At 39.1% G+C, this 19,277-nt stretch overlaps 1 protein-coding gene across 49 annotated transcripts in view; it reads right to left on the bottom strand.

Annotated features, from left to right (window-relative positions):
* Positions 1-19,277, bottom strand: part of NEB (nebulin) — a 202,814-nt gene that overhangs the window by 2,886 nt on the left and 180,651 nt on the right. For 3 of the 49 annotated variants that reach the window (XM_060409928.1, XM_012137496.4, XM_042243868.1), the window contains 18 exons: positions 16,798-16,902; positions 16,164-16,268; positions 15,457-15,549; positions 14,431-14,523; positions 12,537-12,629; positions 11,964-12,056; positions 10,808-10,900; positions 9,085-9,177; positions 8,077-8,169; positions 7,465-7,557; positions 5,861-5,953; positions 5,473-5,565; positions 5,064-5,156; positions 4,118-4,225; positions 3,829-4,012; positions 3,604-3,696; positions 2,530-2,676; positions 2,135-2,241 (listed from right to left, as the gene is read on the bottom strand). In XM_060409928.1, coding sequence (XP_060265911.1) covers positions 2,135-2,241; positions 2,530-2,676; positions 3,604-3,696; positions 3,829-4,012; positions 4,118-4,225; positions 5,064-5,156; positions 5,473-5,565; positions 5,861-5,953; positions 7,465-7,557; positions 8,077-8,169; positions 9,085-9,177; positions 10,808-10,900; positions 11,964-12,056; positions 12,537-12,629; positions 14,431-14,523; positions 15,457-15,549; positions 16,164-16,268; positions 16,798-16,902 — 1,872 coding nt within the window. The remainder of the gene's footprint in view (positions 1-2,134; positions 2,242-2,529; positions 2,677-3,603; positions 3,697-3,828; positions 4,013-4,117; positions 4,226-5,063; positions 5,157-5,472; positions 5,566-5,860; positions 5,954-7,464; positions 7,558-8,076; positions 8,170-9,084; positions 9,178-10,807; positions 10,901-11,963; positions 12,057-12,536; positions 12,630-14,430; positions 14,524-15,456; positions 15,550-16,163; positions 16,269-16,797; positions 16,903-19,277) is intronic. The other 46 variants (XM_042243869.1, XM_060409929.1, XM_042243871.1 and 43 more) reach the window with 25 other exon arrangements.

Below are 19,277 nucleotides of genomic sequence, written 5' to 3'. Positions count from 1 at the left end.
GCATAAAGTTTCAGTTAAGCAAGATGAAGGAATGCTAGAGTTGTGTTGTGCTGTTCTAGAGACAACCCAACCTTGAACCTGTAGTAAATGTACGCTGAAAAATAAGAGGGTAGGTAGATCTCATGTTAAGTGTCCTTACAACAATGAAAGGTTTACAAACTAACAGTTTAGAGATACAAATTTGAAAGTGCCCAGATTTTCTTCATAGGAGCAGCCACTGGTTAGTTATTTGGCATGAAACCTACATATTTTTCCCTAGCATTCTGAAACTCACAGATTCACATTCAAGGATAGCCCCCCACATAAGTGGAATACTATAAACAATACTTGTTCTTTCCATTTGATATAGCTTGGAGGTCTGTCTGTATATAGATTTATTCTGAAGAGAATTCCATATTTTAATAATAACCACAAGTTATTTAGCCATTTCTGTATTTCTAGACAGTTAACTATCACTCTGTATTCGTCCACTAACCCCACAGTGTTTGTCTTCAGGTGTCTGTCTTTGGGCTGAATGTATCAGGTCAAAGTTACTTGCCTTTTAAGTTTTCTTAAAAGTTTGCTACTCTAATAGAATACTTTGTTATAATTTGCATATTTATGGTTAGTAGTCATGGTGAACCTCTTTTCCTTGGCCATTTTTATTTCTTTTGTTGTAGATGGTTTAGTCATATGCTTCCAGGCCTCATTTTGAAGGGAAGGGGAATAATAATGACTTTTGGATACTTTATGCGGTTTTAGATACTAATCTTTTGTTATGTATAATTTCTCCCATTTTGATATTTCTTTTTGTTATAGTCTTTTCCTTTACATTTCTAGATTTTTGAAGTTGCCAAGGAAGATTTCCCATTCTCCAATATTGTAAAAATAATCTTTTTCTGTACTATTTTACAATTTTGCTTTTTTCCCTCTGCTTATTTGTAACTCTTTTCGAGTCTGTTTTTGGACTTCACTTGTTTTAAAATCTATTCTCATGCTAAATTCATATTTAATTACAATAGTTTTCTAGCATATTTTACTTTTATGGTTAAGTCCTTTCCTATTGTCATTTTCAAAATTTGCTTAAAAATTTACATCTTTACTCTTTCAAATAAATTTTAGGATTAATGTATAAAATTATTATAACTATCATACTAGGATTTGATTGGAATTACCTTGCATTTATGGATTTATTTCTGGAGAAATGACTGCTAGATTCCCTTCCTGAACTATAATAGGCTTGAATACTTACCAATCTTTAAGTCCTTTACCAATCTTTATGTCCTTTAGTAAAGATTTTCTTCATACAGATATTGTTCATTTCAGTCGTAAAGAATTATAATATTATGTTGTAATATTATGAGATCCAGTTCCCTGACCAGGGATCGAACCTGGGCCCCCTGCATTGGGAGCTGAGAGTCTTAACCACAGGACCAGCAGGGAAGTCCCAAGAGATCCAGGGTTTTAGACTGAGTTTTAAGATAGTCTGGTGAACTGGTGAGCATGATTTGACTTATCTCTTGTACATATAAGGTATGACTAGACTACATGTGACATGTGCACACACGCATACTATGGAAGAATGATTCCAAACAACAGATGCTTTGCTTTAAGATGGTGGGTGGGTCTCATGAGCCCACAATGATTATTTTGCTTTAGTTTTTCTGTGTGTTTTGTGTGTGTCCGTGTGTGTGTTTTTAAGTCCCTGAATAATGCTCTTTAGTTATGTGAGTTGTTAATGAAGGTTCTCTGATATTTATTACTGTTGCTGCTAAGTCACTTCCGTTGTGTCCGACTCTGTGCAACCCCATAGACGGCAGCCCACCAGGCTTCCCCGTCCCTGGGATTCTCCAGGCAAGAACACTGGAGTGGGTTGCCATTTCCTTCTCCAATGCAGGAAAGTGAAAAGTGAAAGTGAAGTCGCTCAGTTGTGTCCTACCCTCAGTGACCCCATGGACTGCAGCCTTCCAGCCTCTTCTGTCCATGGGATTTTCCAGGCAAGAGTACTGGAGTGGGGTGCCATTGCCTTCTCCAGTTTATTACTGTTAGCATTATACAAAACAGAAGTTTTGGTTTAAAAAAAAGATCACACCTGTAAACCATTATTTCGCATATCAAAATAGAAGGATGACTTGAGTAAGTGATGGTTACTTACTCCAGCAGTGGAGGGATGGGATGGGATGGAGGATACCGTTGTCTGCTGGGTAGCAACTGAAGATGATCGTTGCTGTGGCAGCTCTGTGGTTCTTGCATGTTTGTAACCTGAAAGGAAAGGGGAAAATAGCATTAGGAGAAAACGTGACTAGATATCATTTACTTTGTGTTTAGCAACTGAGCAGCAGTGTCTTTACCCCCTAATTTAAAAAGAATGTTTTCCAAGAAAGGAGGAATGAAAATTAAATAGCTAACTGTATGTACATCTCCACAATTTTAGACTCATTAGAAGAAAAGGTCCAGATTTTTTTTCTGTTTCTACTCAAAGCATCTCTTTTAGTAACATCCAGTGAACTGGTTCCCATGGCTGTCTAGGTCAGGGCCATCCACTTGTACCTGTTGAGGTTGCAGAGAAGAAGACGCCCCCATCACTGTAGGTAGAGAGGTGGGCAGCTTCTGAATGCTCAGACTTCTCCTCACCACCACTGACGCTCAGCCCACTGGCTGATCGAGACTGCTCCCGGCTCCGGCGCTGAGCTTGTGCTGAAGGAGGTAAGACCCATCAGAGAGTGGGCAGAAAGGAAATTTCCCTAGCAGTGATCCCTAATGGTAAGGAAATCTGTTGGTTTTTGTTCATTATCAAACAGTTTTTAGTAGATTTCCATGGATTAAACCCTCAAAACTCTATAATACAAGGTGGTCCTCGTTTTCCAGTTTAGAGTTTAATCACCCAAGGCCCCCTAACCATTCAGTGGTATTGTCAGGCTTCCAATACCTGAGTCTGTCCTTGACTACTGTTTCTTCCCTCTAGCCTGCTCATTTTCCTGGCTCACCAAAACAAACAGGTAGTAATGTTCATATTCAAATTCCACCTTTCACCTTCTCCAGAAAGTTCCCCTGATTTCCAAATTTATTTAGATGCCCTCTGTTTCCATAATCTGTGTGAAGACCGTTAAAACTGTTCATGTCAGGGTATAACTACTGATTTACTGGTCTCTTCATCAGACTAGAGTATAAATTCTCTGAGACTTACAGGCACTATGTATTATTTTACTTTGAACATGAATAAAGGGTATGAAGGCATGTGGCCTCTTGTTGAATGACTATCTTCCTTGACATAAGGGAGTTCAGAAAGTTGCTAAAAGTCAACCCCGTTTTTTTCCCTTTACTTATGTATTTTATTGTCATTATTTCTCCAAGAGAAAAATTTACTACCTGTTTTTCTTTAGGAGAAAAAATTACAATGGGGACCGAAGGGGACTTACCTTGAGGCAGTGAAACAATCTTTTCCTAATTTGAACTTGTCTAGAAAGTGAGCTTGGCCCACTAGTCAAGGAGATGTTTTTATGCTGAATGAGCAACTCAGGAAATTGAAAGCCCTGGAGGAGACAACTTTGAGCCTAAACGCCCCTGGCGCTAACCCACTAAATCGTGATGTTTATGTAGTAAGCCTTTTGCAGCATCACATACCATTAATCATGTGTAAGCTTCGGGACTGAATATTGTCTTCTGCTGGATCATAGTCAAAAACTGAGCCAGGATTGGTACGCCAGACACGTAAACCTGAAAGTGAGGTTAAGGGTCAGCACAGGTGTTCTCAGACTCTGACGCAAAATTTGGAGATGGAAACATGATCCTAACCAACCACAGGCAGACTGGATACTTTAAAGCTGCTTTCCCCCAGATCCCAGTTACCTGTCACAGTTTCCTGGTCTTGGTCATTCCGTTTCTGTTCCATTTCCACCACTTTCCTCTGAATGCCCCGGTAGCTAATGTCACTGAAGTCCTGCATGTTCTTCTTCACTCTCTCAGTGATGGGGTCCGTCACCACCGGCGTGAAGCAGCCCTTGTGTTTCTCAAAGTCTTCATGATACTTCACCTGAAATTTCATGAATTCGTTCGGTGAAAATAGGATGGTGCGATCATTTACTTTCTCCCTTGTTCCAGCAGGCTGCCCACCCCATCTGAGGAGTTCCTGGCTCACCGTTGAGATGTGGCGCTGGGTCTCTCTCACCCGTCTCATCTCTGGCGTGTCCAAGACATAGGCAGCTTTGCCTTGTATTTGTTTCCGGAAGCTATCAGAATAAAGCACCTGACGGAGGAGAAACCATGGATGAGGGCAAGTTATGGTACCATTCTAATTCTGAAGTCTCAAAATCTTTCCAACAGATGGAAGTGAAGGGAGCTGGGGAGGGAAGCATGAGTCACCTAAAAATTCCCAGCAAGCCCATGACAGCAGAACTGCTAGCAAGGGCTTGAATGAGATTTGTTTTGACTCTGAAAATATAACTTTCATTTTCAAAGGAGATGGGGCAAAGTATAATTTTGAAAGGAAAGGGAAAAAAGAATCGTTCTTGAATTTGCTGGGAATTGTAGCACCAGTACATTGGATGGTATATGGCACTAAGTGTGATATATTTGAAAGAACTATCCTTTAAAATAAGTGATCATTTTTTGAAGGGTTATGTCTAGATTTTATAAACCAGTGTGCTAATACAGAAATCAAAGTCTCAGACACGAAAAACCCAAAATATCAAAGTCAGAATAAGGCATCCATTTCATAGTATTACCTGTTTCATAAAGCATCTTAAAGGATTGCTGAAAACTGAGAATGTTAGGGAGTCAATATGTTACAGTCAGTTATGTAAGACTACCTCAGAGTAAAAGGGGAAAGAAAACATTGGCAATTAACTTGTTATGTCTTAGTACAATCATTTGGGATTTAAAAGCATAGTTGTGTTAATTTTAGTGTGAATTTTCAGTGGGATAAAAAAATGCACATTTTTATGGTGTTAAAATGTTATTTTCAAGATGTTGCGTTTCTCTTTTCGTTTTAGTGTGTTTTCCAGTTGAATGAGAAAGACACTTTATGATGTTAAATTGTTATTTTCTAAGTTGTTGCACTACTCCTTTTTAGTCCTGGAGAATACCGAGCTAATGTTTTCTTGGTTGCGCTTAGCTCTCTCCATCTCTGGAGTGACCGGTGTCGGAGTTGCTTTTCTCATATTCTCTTTGTACAACACCTAGAGGAGCCAAGAGAGCATCCAGATATCAGAGAGCAGAAACCCAATGCTGAAAACCACCATCTAGCTGTTGTTATGGCTCAATTATGTCACACTCTATAACACCTCATGAAGAGAAGCCATTAAAATGTTATGGTATAAAGCAAAAGAAGAAAGAAATCAGTTTGAGCTGGCAGGGTTGGTATGGTTTTTAAGTGGGTAAAGAAGGATTTTAAAAGATAAATTTTGGAGGAAACTGAGAGATAAATTAGTGGTATAACTATGTTTGCCAGGCTTGTTAAAAGTGTCATCATCTCTTTTTCCCTCTCTCAAATACCGAGCTAAAGTTTTCTTGATTGCGTTTGACTCTTTCCATCTCAGGAGTAAAGGGTGTGGGGGTGGCTTTCCCCAGGTTCTCTTTGTATAATACCTGTGAGATACAAAGTTGGACCCGAAAGTCATTGGGGGGCAGCAGTCAGGCTATTCAATGTAATGCGGTTTGGGGGAGAAAAACCCAGGTTTTATCTACTACTATTAGTGAGAACAACTCAAGAAAAAGCTTTAAAAAACAGTTAATGGCAACAGTCAATGTAGTATGTCGTTTAGGGGAGATTCTAAAAAAACTGGCATTTTTTTCTTTTTAACCTGGGATGGAGTTAGGAGCAGGTCAAACGGCAGGGGTTACTTTGCAGAATAAAAAGCACTTTTGTTTCTCAAGACAATACCGAGCTAATGTTCTCTTGATTGCGTTTGACTCTCTGCATCTCTGGAGTGACAGGGGTTGGGGTGCCTTTGCCCACATTTTCTTTGTACAAAACCTATGTGAGTCCAATGGATCCAAAAAGAAAAAAAGAGTGACAGTTACAAAAGATTAAACAGAACAGATCATTTGTTAGGAGGCTCAGGTTGCTAAACTATTTGGGCAGTAAGATTAGATGGAAAGAAATATGTATCCAAAGCAAGCTGATAATAGTTAGAGCACATTTCCAGAGTAGAACCCTGTCCTGAAATCCTTGCGGCCTAACAGACATAACTATAACTTTTTGTGCCTAGTTCTGGGGCCCAGATGGGAGACCACCTTTACTCTACCACTAGTCTATGCATGCCAAGAACCTGACAGATCATGTCAGGATTTAGGAGAAGGTGCTTGAATACTTAGGAACAGGCACTTGAATAACACAGAAGGTGGAGGCTGCTCCCTACAGCGGAGTGGGAGACTGGACCCTTCTGCCACACACATCAGGGAAATGTATCTGTGTTGTGCCTCTTGCTTTAATTCAGAACATCATCATACTCATCAGTAAGTAAAAATGTTTTCAGGAATTACATCACTAATAGGGCTAGTCAGTAGGAAACAACAGTAATGCGTTGTGAAAAATTCCCAGCCTCCCTGTCACCAGTGTCATTCTCGATGTCACAGAAGATCCGAGCCATGGCATTCAAGAGGAAGAATTCTGTCAAAGAACTGATCCTCAAAGTTGAGGTCCCTGGACAGCAAGGTTAACATCACCTGAGACTTTCTGGAATGGCAACATATCTGGCCCCATACCAGATCTACAGAATAAGAGACTTGAGACTCAGGGCCCTAGTGACCCTGAAGCACACTAAAGTCTCAGTAGTTCCAGTATCGGAGGAACCTCTCCAGTATGTAAGGCAGTGTCCCCCACGAACCCCAATCCACAGCCATCTCTTTACATCACAGAACACAGGCTTACAAAAAGTGGCTTACTAAAATTAGCATTTAAAGACCGTGATAGACAGAAGAACAGAAATAACTAAAATTGGTAAAACAAAAAATAGTTCAAATGACACTCCTTTTAAAGTAAATGGACAGTGATTTGGCAAAACCACTACTGGATCTTAATTTATGTCATTATGCCTGAAGGATAGGATAGGGGTTATTTTTCCCAAGGTCTCTTTGTCCAAATCTGACGGGGTAAATTATAACCTAAAGTCAGCTGCAAAAAAAAATAAAATCGCAATTCTGATGTTCCAGAAAGAATCCTGTCACACCTACTACTCCACTCCCGACTTTTCACAAATACATAAAACAAAGAGACCTTAGGGATAATGGATAGTTAAGTTTAGGGAGAGACGAGCAAAGGATGACATTGGAAAATCTGTTACTTCCTGATATTAGAACTTTAAAATAATGGATTAAAGCAACATTGTTATTCTGAGGTTAAGTCCAGGAGTAGCCCTAAAGAAGGAAAAAGGATAAATGTGATTAAGAAATTCACAAAATTTCAGTTATCTTTAAAAAGTAGGATTAATATGTATTATTTTAAACTATTAAAGAAGTGGGTTTTTTTTGTCTTGCCACAAGTACCGAGCTAATATTTTCTTGATTGTGTTTGATTCTCTCCATCTCTGGAGTGACAGGTAAAGGGGTTCCCTTGCCCATGTTTTCTTTGTATAACACCTGTGTGATGAGAAAGCATCCAGAAAAACAACCGTAAGTAACATTTGTTGTGAGACTTTAAGGGTGAGTTCAACTTCCTTGTTATCAAACGACACAATAATCCAAGGAGCCAGGAGTTATATGCTGAGAAGATGCCACCAAAAACTTTAACGATAGCCATTCTTGGGATAAGGAGACTGACTTTATCTAGGGTCTTTAGCTGCTGGGGAAAAGCTGTGAAATTACCTTCCAAATAAACACATGAGGATTTGAGACTGTTAGAATGTGGTTTTGTTGTTATCCAAGCAAACTAAAAGAAAACAGGTTTTAAAAAATATTTTTAAGTGCCAGGTGGAATAGAAATCAGAGTTAGAAAAAGGATCCATAGTAGTACCACAGAAATGAGTAAAGGTCCTCTTGCTAAGTGAGGTATACTAGAAGCAAAGGAAGGGAAGTAGGTTTAAAAGAAGAAAAAATGTTAAGTATCAATTTCTTTACGAGGTTAAATGACATTATCTTCTCCCTTTCTTTCCAAAATACCGAGCTAAGGTTCTCTTGATTGAGTTTGACTCTCTGCATCTCTGGAGTGGTGGAGACTGGGATTCCTGTGCCCAGGTTTTCTTTGTATAGCACCTGTGTGATGAGAAAGCATCCAGAACAGAAAGAGCAGTCAGCCACTCTCCCCTTCTTGCAGAGCAGTGGCGAGCAGCAGGGCAGAGAGGAAGAGAATGAGTTAGAGGAAGGAAAATACCAGAAGCTTCTAGGTCCATCCAGTAGGAGCCTAAAGACATCCTTAAAAGCAAGGGAATGCAGGAAGGAGCAGCAAAAACTTGAAAGTTTTGTTGCTGAACTAATCTCTGCAATGCTGAGCAAAGGAGAGCACCACAGAAAGGAACCATGAGCTGCATCCCCAAGCTTGGTATGAGGATGGGAGAAAACAGAAAGGGCAGAGACAGGAGAACCAAGGAAGTTATTTTGTTTTGGAAATATTAATCAACCACGTAAGGATATTTAGGTTTCATAAACATTGCATATTTGAAGGTACATACACACAGATCTTCTTTTGTTGACTTTCAAAAGAAGTCAAATTTTTAGTTTGGGTGAAATATTGGGAGGAATTATACTTGAGGCAAATGGAGACCAGTGACAAAATGCTAAAAGAACTTGAAAATATCTATACAAATACCAGTAGAGATCAAAAAGGTTAGAATAGGAAATAAGGCCAACAGTTTATATTTATCTACAGAACAAATTTTTGTAAATTCTACGTTCAAAGTTGCCAAAGCAGGATAGATGTGGGGGCTTAGAGAATTGGGTATGTTATGTTTTTAAAGGTTGGAAAGTAATATTGAACATTTTTTAAGTGATATTAATGTTTAACCAAACTGGGGAAACTGATTTCACAGGAAATGGCAGCATTAAGTTGGGAACAAGACATGTCAAAGTTTTTACTGGAATAAGTTGATTAGGTTTTAAGATATAGCCATTAATCTTTTTTAAAAAGGATTTTAAATTAGTTAAAGGGTTTTTTGTTTGTTTTTTAAATACCGAACTAAAGTTTTCTTGATTGTGTTTGACTCTCTCCATCTCTGGAGTGATGGGAATTGGAATCCCTTTCCCGATGTTTTCTTTGTATAACACCTGTACGACATAAGAAAGCATCCAGAAAAGAACAAGAGCAGTCAAAACAGCCCTTTCAGCTATCATTTAGGGAGCCTATGAAACACAGACATCACACGGGAAAGACAAATCACCAAGTCAGCCTGTCTTTTCTAGTACAGGTCTGGATGAGAACATGTTCCACATTTCCCTGGCTAAAGGGCCAGTGTATTTGATATTCAATTTTTATGCTAACTTATGTTAAATGTTGATTTTCTGTGTTAAAATTTAAGAAAAATTATTTTATAAAAGTACTAAAATACTTAGTGTACCATAGAAAGGTTATTTTTTAATTGGAGGGCAAATATTCATTTTCCCTACACAGAATATTCATTTTACAGAATAACATATTTTAAACCTCAGGTCAAATCTATGCAATATAGGAAATAGGTCTTTGTTGTGTAAATTCACGTTATACAAGTGGTTGAGTCTAAATACAGAATCTTTAAAGGTTCTGTGTACTACTGGACAATTTTGCCTAAATGCAACCTATGTAAAAATTAACACAAATGGTTACTTAAAGGAAGAAATTGTCCAGGATCATCAGGATCATTAATATCTCAAATAGATATAAACAATGATATACTTACTCTAATATAGATGAAAATAATTTTTAAATAACTTTGAAAATTAATGTAAACCTTTCCAAAAGAAGGAATAATAATAACAAACCTATAGGGAAAACAGTAAATATAACATTCTAAAAATATCAATTTATACTGAAAAGTCAATAAAATCAAAAGATTGTTAGTGAATAGTGATTACAAACAAAACAAAACACAAAAAGACAGTGGGACCAAAGAAAGTTACTGATGTTATCTGGAAGTTTGATTCCTTCACATAATTATTTCAATGAACAATTAAACATTTTGGATGAAACCTCTCCCTACTGCTCTACTCCTTCCACCCCCCAAAAAAGGAATCCAGCTAAATTTTCCTAATGACATTGGATTCTCCATCTCAGGCATAAGTGAATCTAGGATACTTATATAAAAGCTTCACAGATTATTGAGTATTATAGTTTTCAACAAAAATATTAAGAAAAACATAAACTCATCTAATTCAAATATTTTTTTAAAAATCAGAAGGTCTGGATTTCTATTGATGGAATGTCTTGTTTGGAACAAGTATCAAGATTCCTTTGGGTTCTGATTCTGAGCAGTTTTCTCTCTTGTTGCCACTGTTTAAAAGGTAGGATCTCTGTTAAGGTAATACCTGTCCTCAGCAAGGGCCATTATTTCTACATGGGGCCTCAAGTCCTGTGTCTTTTCTTACAGTGCTAACCCAGCCACATCAAATAAAAATAGTTCTAAGTAAGTAAAAGCTATATAGTACTGGGGGGTTTTGGATATCAATTAACTTCAAAAGTCCTATAAAACATGGAAAGGAACCTGTGAAAAGTTGTAAAGGACTGTTATAGGAAGTATAAAATGTTAGAATCAAATGGTGAGTAAGAGATCTGGAAAAAGGAAGAATTCAGTTGATGAGTTTTTTTGTTTTTTGTTTTAAAGAATTTGTTAAACTGATTATTTTATAGGGACTAAAAGGAGTTTTGATAGAAAGGTATTATTATTTTTTAATACGAAGTTAAAAGGAGCTTTCTCCCAAATACCGAGCTAAAGTTCTCCTGGTTGCGCTTGACCCGTTCCATCTCAGGGGTGACAGGGAGGGGAGTCCCCTTGCTCAAGTTCTCTTTGTACAGAATCTGTGTGTATAAAACCAACAATCAGATCAGCCTGGATCCATTGTTTAGGTAGACTTAGCTTTTAAGGTAGGCTCTAAAAGTGTTTTTGCTTGTTTGTTTTCCTAATGACATGAAATAGGCCTAAATAAATTTAAGAAATAGAACAAGTATAGATTACCTTTGGTCATTTCATCACAAACAGTATGAGGTCTGTCTCATACAAAAACAGTGGCATTAATACCCACAGAACTTTCAGATTACAGGCAGGAGTCACTTACTGGATTTGCCAAAAATTTCATTGAGATTTTCTGTAAGATATTACCAAAAAACCCAAATGAACTTTTTGGCCAATCCCCATACATATATAGGTCTTTTCTCAAAGGCAGGGTTAGGATTTACCAAATAGTGCTCAAGTTAACTGAAATTCATATGCATGATGAGCTGTTGGTAATTCTCAGGAGACCAAAAAGAAAGGGATTTGGGGAATAAAATAAATAAGTATTAAAAGCTAAATAAATATTAGCTTTTCAATAACCCTGAAACTATTCCAAAGAAACCCATTTATATCTCTTGTGATACACAAAAAATAGCTGAGCCAAGTAAACTTGTATTTCGGAGTCATTGTGAATTGCTAAGTTGTCTTTGGAATGAAAATGTTCAAGAATCACATTCTTTTAAGAAATGCTGCAAACACAGAATACATCAAACAGAGCCATAGTAAATACAAGCAGAATTCTAGTTAACATTGTCCTTTTGAAGGCATGTTAGATTTTACTTTTGATCTGTGCCACAACAGTTAGAAACATCTACTGTTATTCAAGGATTTGAGGAAGGAAACACTAAGTATTTTAGGTTTTTAAGGAATGTGATCAATAGCTATGTTTTAGGAAAAACAGTTAAAATTTCACACCAGAACTACAATACTAAATTAGATTTGGATTGAAAACTGAGGTAACATTTGGCGTCATTTTCATTCTATGAATTTAGTATTTTTATAGGAAGAAAATTATATATTGGTAATGTGTTAAAAATATTATTTTAAATAAAAATTAAGGGATTTAAAATTTTTCCCCCTAAGAAATACCGAGCTAAAGTTCTCTTGATTGCGTTTGACTCTCTCCATCTCTGGAGTGATAGGTGTTGGGGTTCCTTTCCCCAAATTTTCTTTGTACAAAACCTGTGAGATACAAAAAAGTACCCAAAAGACATTCAAAACAGGCACAAAGATCAAGGAAGAGAGAAAACTGAGGGCAGGGGTGTGTGAGGAGGGAGTTTTAGTGAGTTATATTTAGTAAGAATAATACTTTTACTTGTTACTTCACGTTTTAAAGATAAATTCTGCTAATTCTGGGAATGAAAAAGTACAACAGAAAGCACTGAGTTACAGGATATGAATGTAATGATGAGAAATCTTACGTTAATTGTATTTACAGTATTTCAGATCTACATGGTCACACTGATCAGTCACCAAAAGGGTTAGAATAACATCAGAAAAGTGAGTCATTTTGTGTAAGACTATATGGTCTTGGTCAGGTGGTAACACACACACCACACACACAAAACTGTTAAGATGTTATTTTTTAAAAGAATGATGGATTATTCTAGTAATTTTTTTAAATGGGAAGTCAAGTTTCTTAATTGACGTATTTGTAAATACCGAGCTAAAGTTCTCTTGATTGCGTTTGACTCTCTCAATCTCTGGAGTGACAGGGGTTGGAATGCCTGTTCCCAGGTTCTCTTTGTACATAACCTGTAGAAGATAATTAGAACATCTAAAAAAGTGAAATGACCATGAATCCTTCAGATTTACACCTATAGGCCAGCTATTTGGTGGAAACTCACAGAAAGAATCTAGCTTTCAAACATGACATTTAAGAATAAGGGAAAAAATGCCACAAATATTTATTTTCTCTCTTCAAAGGTAGTTACTACCTTGATGACTGTACTAAGTTGTGGCACTTTTCTTTAGTCAACATTTAGTATCAATATATTCCTAAAATGCATTAAATAGTGCTAATACATTAACAATGAAAAAAATTAGGCATTTCATAACATCTAGTATTAGTCCCTTGAATATAGTAGGTCCACAGTAGGTTATAAATAGGGGGCTTGGTTTAAATTTTTCTAATCATGGGTACTCTTCTTAGAGGGATATTGAGAATTTTGTTTTGTATTTTCTTCAGAAAATTCCTAACTGGTCTTTAGTCTTAGGTACCCCTTAATGTAATGAGACTTGAATAGTTTATTTTTGCAGCAAGAGCAACTTTGTAAATTGTGTAAATTAGTGTTTTTGAACAGGGTTCAAGTGTTCCAGTGTTAATGGAACAAGTGAGGAACTTCCAGAGCCTTTTGGCCTCCTCATTCTACCCTCCCTCACAGTGTTAACAACTGTCCACCTAAAGGAAGGAAGAAATTAAGTGGATGGATTCTATGTTGTACTAGAGCATAGGCTGGGGAGCAACATGGAAAATCTGGGGGTTTGTGTCACAAGTTAATTCCTAAAATCACTGCCACTAGTGCTAATGTCTCTATTTTGCTAGGAAACTATTCAAGATCTTTCACAATCTACCATCTTCGAACAAAGTTGTATTTCTTTACTGGGCAAGGCAATGGAACTGATCATGGACCACGGAACAAAACAAAACCAGAGAAAGGCAAGAAATTGACATCAGAGCGGCAAAGGTGATGCGGGCTGACTTTCCTGGATGAGTGGATGTGCAGTTCTAAATGCAGCTTGTAATCATAGGAGCGAAGGTAGAAGCAGAGAATGCAAAGGGAATGAGGTCTAAAGGATACAGACGACTTGCAAGACAAGTGTTCTCTAATGGAAATTCAATGGGATTGAATGTCCTCCAGTGGCCAAGAAAATCTCAGGTCAAGATCCTCGCCTTTTATCGGCTACAAACTATTTCCCAGACTTCACAGTCTTTGGCTAGTAGCCAGCAACTGCTTAGAAACTGCTTGTGGATGGGAAAGAGTGGCGAGTGGTGTTGGGGGGATAGGGTGTGGGCGGAGGCGGGACTCGCTGGACAGAGGGCAGGAGAAATGTGTGCTAAACCCGCTGTCTCAAGTGTGGCGGGTCTCCCAACATATTCACAGACACTGGACACAGGAGCCTGAAATTCCTGTTCAGAGAACAGGCTTTAGATACACCTTTGTGGGTAAGATGACAGCCAGCACCTTCAGAACACACAGGGCGAGGGGAGGCTATGTAGACTTCACAAGGCTACCGAGGGTCCCCCGGAGAGGGGAGGATATCTTGAGGTACATGCATGTACACAGCTTTTATATTTTATGTTTATATGTTTGTGTAATTAACAAGATCATCTCAGTAACCTTATCACTACTGTCAGCACATTTTAAGAAACTGCACACAGGATGATTAAACATGAAGCCAAGTCCCTTCTGCTCCCTGATTATGTAAAGACAGAATTTCCTTCTCTTGATTTTGCAAATTGCACTGCCCGTCGCAGGGCAGGGAGGGTTGTCCAAGCGGGTAGGAGGAGGAAGGGGTGATGCAGGAAGGGGCCAGCACGGGGAGGGGCCATTACCGAGCTGATGTGCTTCTGTGTCTGCTTGACGCGCTTCACTTCAGGCAGGTCTGGGATGGGCGTTCCTTGTCCAATCACCTCCTTATACTTCACCTGCAGGTATAAAAATGGGAACATGAGCATGTGTTCGGTTAGTCGCCCCACAGTGTGCAAAGTCACGGTTTAAATAGTGGGAATGGGGCTACATTCTGATACTGGGTCAGAGGAGAACCAGGACAAGGACACATGGGTTCTCTCTGATTTCTTTAGGGGTGGGGTCCACACTTAGACTGAAGCCCCTTCTCTTCCCTGAGGTCTCTCATATCTTATGTCACAGTTCATGTGCCCAGGGCAGATACACTCACACACACACACCCAGGAAGGGCCATTATCTGACTCACAAGTGACAAGGAGTCTCTTGATCAAATTTGAGTCAGTCTCCTCTGAATCTTCTTCCAAACTAGGTCTTAGCCTTTGGACATCTTTGTACTGCCCACTTTTAGCAAGAATCCTGCTAAGTCAGTTTAGCCAAAATCTCCCACCCTAGATATCTCATCCTCCTTAATATTTAATCAAATTCCTTACCCTCCAGCCCCAAGGTGAAGTCTGACTACCTTGATCTGCCATTTTAGCCATAATCCCCCCTTTACCTCCTTTTTCCTTCTGAGTAATTTTCCATCCATTGATCTTTTCTCCACCTTCCCATTCTCCCCCATCCCACCCCATCCATCCAGCCCTCATAAAACCCTACCTTCCCTTGTATTCAGAGTTGAGCTCAGTTCTGTACGGAGATCTCTTTTCTTCTATATTGTCCTGAATAAAAATCTTTTTTTTTTACTAAACCACTGTCCAGCTCTGGTTTATTTTGACACAGGGCTCTCCATTTTTCACGTCTAACAAGCCCTCATGAAAACTGCCTCAACACTGCATTATGGGATGTCCCTCTTATTTTGGTGACAAAAGCTTTGAGTGCAGCTCAGCCATCAGTGTGGATGATCACAGGGAGGCAGAAGATACTGAAAATGAGTCCCCAGTGGGTGTCCTTACCGAGCTAATGTGGTCCTGGGTTTGCTTCACTCTCATCATCTCAGGTGTCTTTCCAATCGCCGTTCCTGGTGAGACATCCTCTTTATATAGAACCTGGGTATTCAGAATTAGGACAGTGTCACACAGAAGAAAGGACAACACAACCGTTCCTGGAGAAAGAGTAGGAAACATGGCTTCTGTGAAAACAAAAGACACTGGCGAGTGTTCTTAGGCAAGTGCTGGAGTGTCTTCTGCGCCAGCCCCAGTAACTCAAACACGTAACCACACGCGTCACTTTTCAGACCTGGAGATTTAAGATTATCATACTGTAGTAATACATAATGAGAAAAACCAGAAAATGTTGATTTAAAAACATTTCCAGTGTGAAACACAAGATCCATTAAATAAATATAAAGTCAGTCAGTTATTTGGGGGAAGGATAATAAATCACAGTGTCGAAAAGAAATCCGTCTTCTTGGAGCAAGACAACACGTGTTACTGCCCTGGGATTAAAAGCTCCTTTGTTAGCAGATTTAAATTGTTATTTCTAATGGTCTCTGGAGTGGTGGTTCTAGAGCAAATTATGGGGAATTTTAACAAATAACTGCTAGCATTAACTGAGGAGGTTAGATGTTAATTGTCTGAATCAGCATGAGGCTAGTATATTTTTAAAGAAGAGACTGAAAATATTAGGTTAGCATTAAATGGAGAATAAATAGTAAATATACCGAGCTGAAATTCTTTTGATTTTCTTTAACACGCAGTATTTCTGGTGTGTCTTGAACAACTGTAATTTTTCCTTTACTGTTTTTAAGGTCATACTGGTATTGGAGCTATGGAAAAAGAGTAAACATCTTGTTATGAAAAGAGAGTACACATCTTAAGATTTCAACATTGTTTTATATATTTTTAATTGTTCTATATTGTATAAGGGAAGTTAAAACCTTATATATATATTTTTAAATGTATCTGCCACAGTAATCATAGATAGCCAATGAGAAATTTACTAAGAATTTGAGAGAAAGTAAACTTTTTTTTTTGGAAACTTTAAAACCCTAAAAGTATTTTTGTTTTAATATCTTGCCTAGAATTATCTTGAAAAAGATGTCACCACCTGGAAAAGATGGTGACAGTTCATATTCGAAGATAAGAATTCACTAACAAAGTGTGAGATGATTTGGGACTGAGATAATAAGGTGAGCCCGGAGGAAACTGGAACACACATCTCCTGGGCAGGGGTGGGAGGTGCTGAGGGCAGCTATAGGCTGGATACCTAAGTATGTGTGTGCCCAGAGGCATCCTTCTTTCCCAACCTCAACCCAGGTCCCAGTGAGCTGTGCCTTAGAATCAATAAAAACTCACAAGGCTGAAGTTCTTTTGGTTCTCCCGCACCCTCTGCATCTCTGGGGTGTCCAAAACGGTCTCATAATATGACATGCACTTCTCTGCGTCTTCCTTGTACTTTTTCTGGAAACAGATTCCAAGAAATAAGGATGGTGAACAACACAGGGGTATAGGCCAATGGGACCTATAATAGCCCTTCCTGCTCAGCAGAGAGAGAGTCTTTTTTTTTTTTTTTTTTTTTTAATGTTTAAGGATGTTAGGGAGCTGTAAAGCAGAGCCCCTGGATCAGTGAGCACCAGGCCTCTTCTTTCCAGGAGAACTGAGTCCAGGATCCATTGTCATGACCCATTGTCATTTTGGTGTTGGAGAAGAACTGCGGTGTTGGAGAAGACTTGAGAGTCCCCTGGACTGTAAGGAGATCAACCCAGTCAATCGTAAAGGAAATCAATCCTGAATATTCATTCATTGGAGGGACTGATGTTGAGGCTGAAGCTCCAATACTTTGGCCACCTGATAAAAAGAGCTGACTCATTGGAAAAGACCCTGATGCTGGGAAAGACTGAAGGTAGGAGGAAGGAGGAGAAGGGGATGACAGAGGATGAGATGGTTGAATGGCATCACCGACTCAATGGACATGAGTTCGAGCAAGCTCTGGGTGTTTGTGAAGGACAGGGAAGCCTGGCATGCTGCAGTCCAGCATGCAAAGAGTTGGACACAACTGAGTAGCTGAACAACAAGATTTCAATGGCTAAACTGGCCAAGTGGCCATATGGGGCGGTGACAGCCCCTGAGGTTCCTGGCAGCGACAAAGCGATGCTGTAGTGAACTGGATGGGGCCAGACTATTCAATAGGCAAAACAGAGAAAAGTAGGAGGGTTGAGAGCCATCAGTAAGGCCTCTTGAATGCCAATCCTTGGTTGGTGACAAAGATATTGTCACTGAGCTGTGAGCAGGTATGGTTGGGCTCCTGGCTACAGGGGTGAGCCACCAGGCAGGTCAAACAAGAACTTCCAAGATGGGGCCAGGAAAACTACATTCCCAGGTGTTATGAAGTATAGCCCACTCAAGCAACTACTGCTTTCTAACTCAATGATTAGGAGACAAGCAAAAAACTCTAATTTGGGGCTACTCAAGTAAATTGCAGGTTCCTGATCAGCAGTGAAGATTAAAACAAATGAGGATATATCCTGGAGTATGAAGGACATCATACTTTTCTTTATCTCTCTGTAGGAAGAGAGAGAGTTATCCATTGGGAAGAATCAGGGTTAGACTGTATGGTTAGTGTTGATGACATAATCTCAATCTTGTTAAAGAAACTGATAATCAAATGTGGGTGATCAACTTTGTTTCTTCCAGATTTGCACACAAATTTTACATCTGCATTTTAAGAGACTGATTTTTTAACTATGGGTGGTAACTCACGCCTGTTTGAATGGCCATCATCAGAAAGACAAGCGATAAACAAACGCTGGTGAGGGTGTGGAGAACAGGGCCCCAGTGGGATTGTAAACTGGTTTTGCCTCTTTGGAAAATAGTATAGAGGATCCACAAAAAATTAAAAACACGACTACCACAGGATCCAGCAATTCCACTTCTGGGAATGAATCTGAAGGATATAAAAGCACTAATTTGAAAAGATACCTGCACTTTGATGTTCATAGCATTATTATTCGGAGAAGGCAATGGCACCCCACTCCAGTACTCTTGCCTGGAAAATCCCATGGACAGAGGAGCCTGGTAGGCTGCGGTCCATGGGGTCGCGAAGAGTCAGACATGACTGAGCGACTTCCCTTTCACTTTTCACTTTCATGCACTGGAGAAGGAAATGGCAACCCACTCCAGTGTTCTTGCTTGGAGAATCTCAGGGATGGGGGAGCCTGGTGGGCTGCCGTCTATGGGGTCACACAGAGTCAGACACGACTGAAGCAACTTAGCAGCAGCAGCAGCATCATTATTTATGATAGCCGAGACATGGAAACAACCTAAGCGTCTATCAACAAATGATGGGTGTGTATGTATATATATACACATAGATATATAGAATTGTGGCTGATTTGCACTGCTGTGTGGTAGAAATCAGTGCAACATTGTAAAGCAATTACCCTCCAATTTAAAAAAAGTTGTGCTATATATGTACAATGGAATAATATTCAGGCATAAAAACAAAAAATCCCACCATCTGTGACAAGACATGGAGGGCACAACACTAAGTGAAATAAGTCAGAGAAAGCCCAATACTTGATCTCACAAATGTGCGAGTGTATGATTTCACATATCTGTGGAATCTAAAATCCAAACAAACTCATAGAAAAAGTGGTCAGATTTGTGGTTGCCAGAGGTGGGAGTTGGGGGTGAGGTGGAATTGAGAAAGGTGGTCAAAAGTGACAGACTTCCAGTTATAAAGTAGTAGGGAGGTAATGAATAACATGATGACAACTGTAGTTAATACTGCTGCATGGTGTGTGGAAGTTGTTAAGAGGCTAAATCCTGAGAGTTCT

The sequence above is a fragment of the Ovis aries genome, chromosome 2, assembly GCF_016772045.2.
Source record: "Ovis aries strain OAR_USU_Benz2616 breed Rambouillet chromosome 2, ARS-UI_Ramb_v3.0, whole genome shotgun sequence".
Lineage (NCBI taxonomy): Eukaryota > Metazoa > Chordata > Mammalia > Artiodactyla > Bovidae > Ovis > Ovis aries.
The sequence above is the reverse complement of the archived record's forward strand: the minus strand, read 5'-3'. Positions and strand labels throughout refer to the sequence as shown.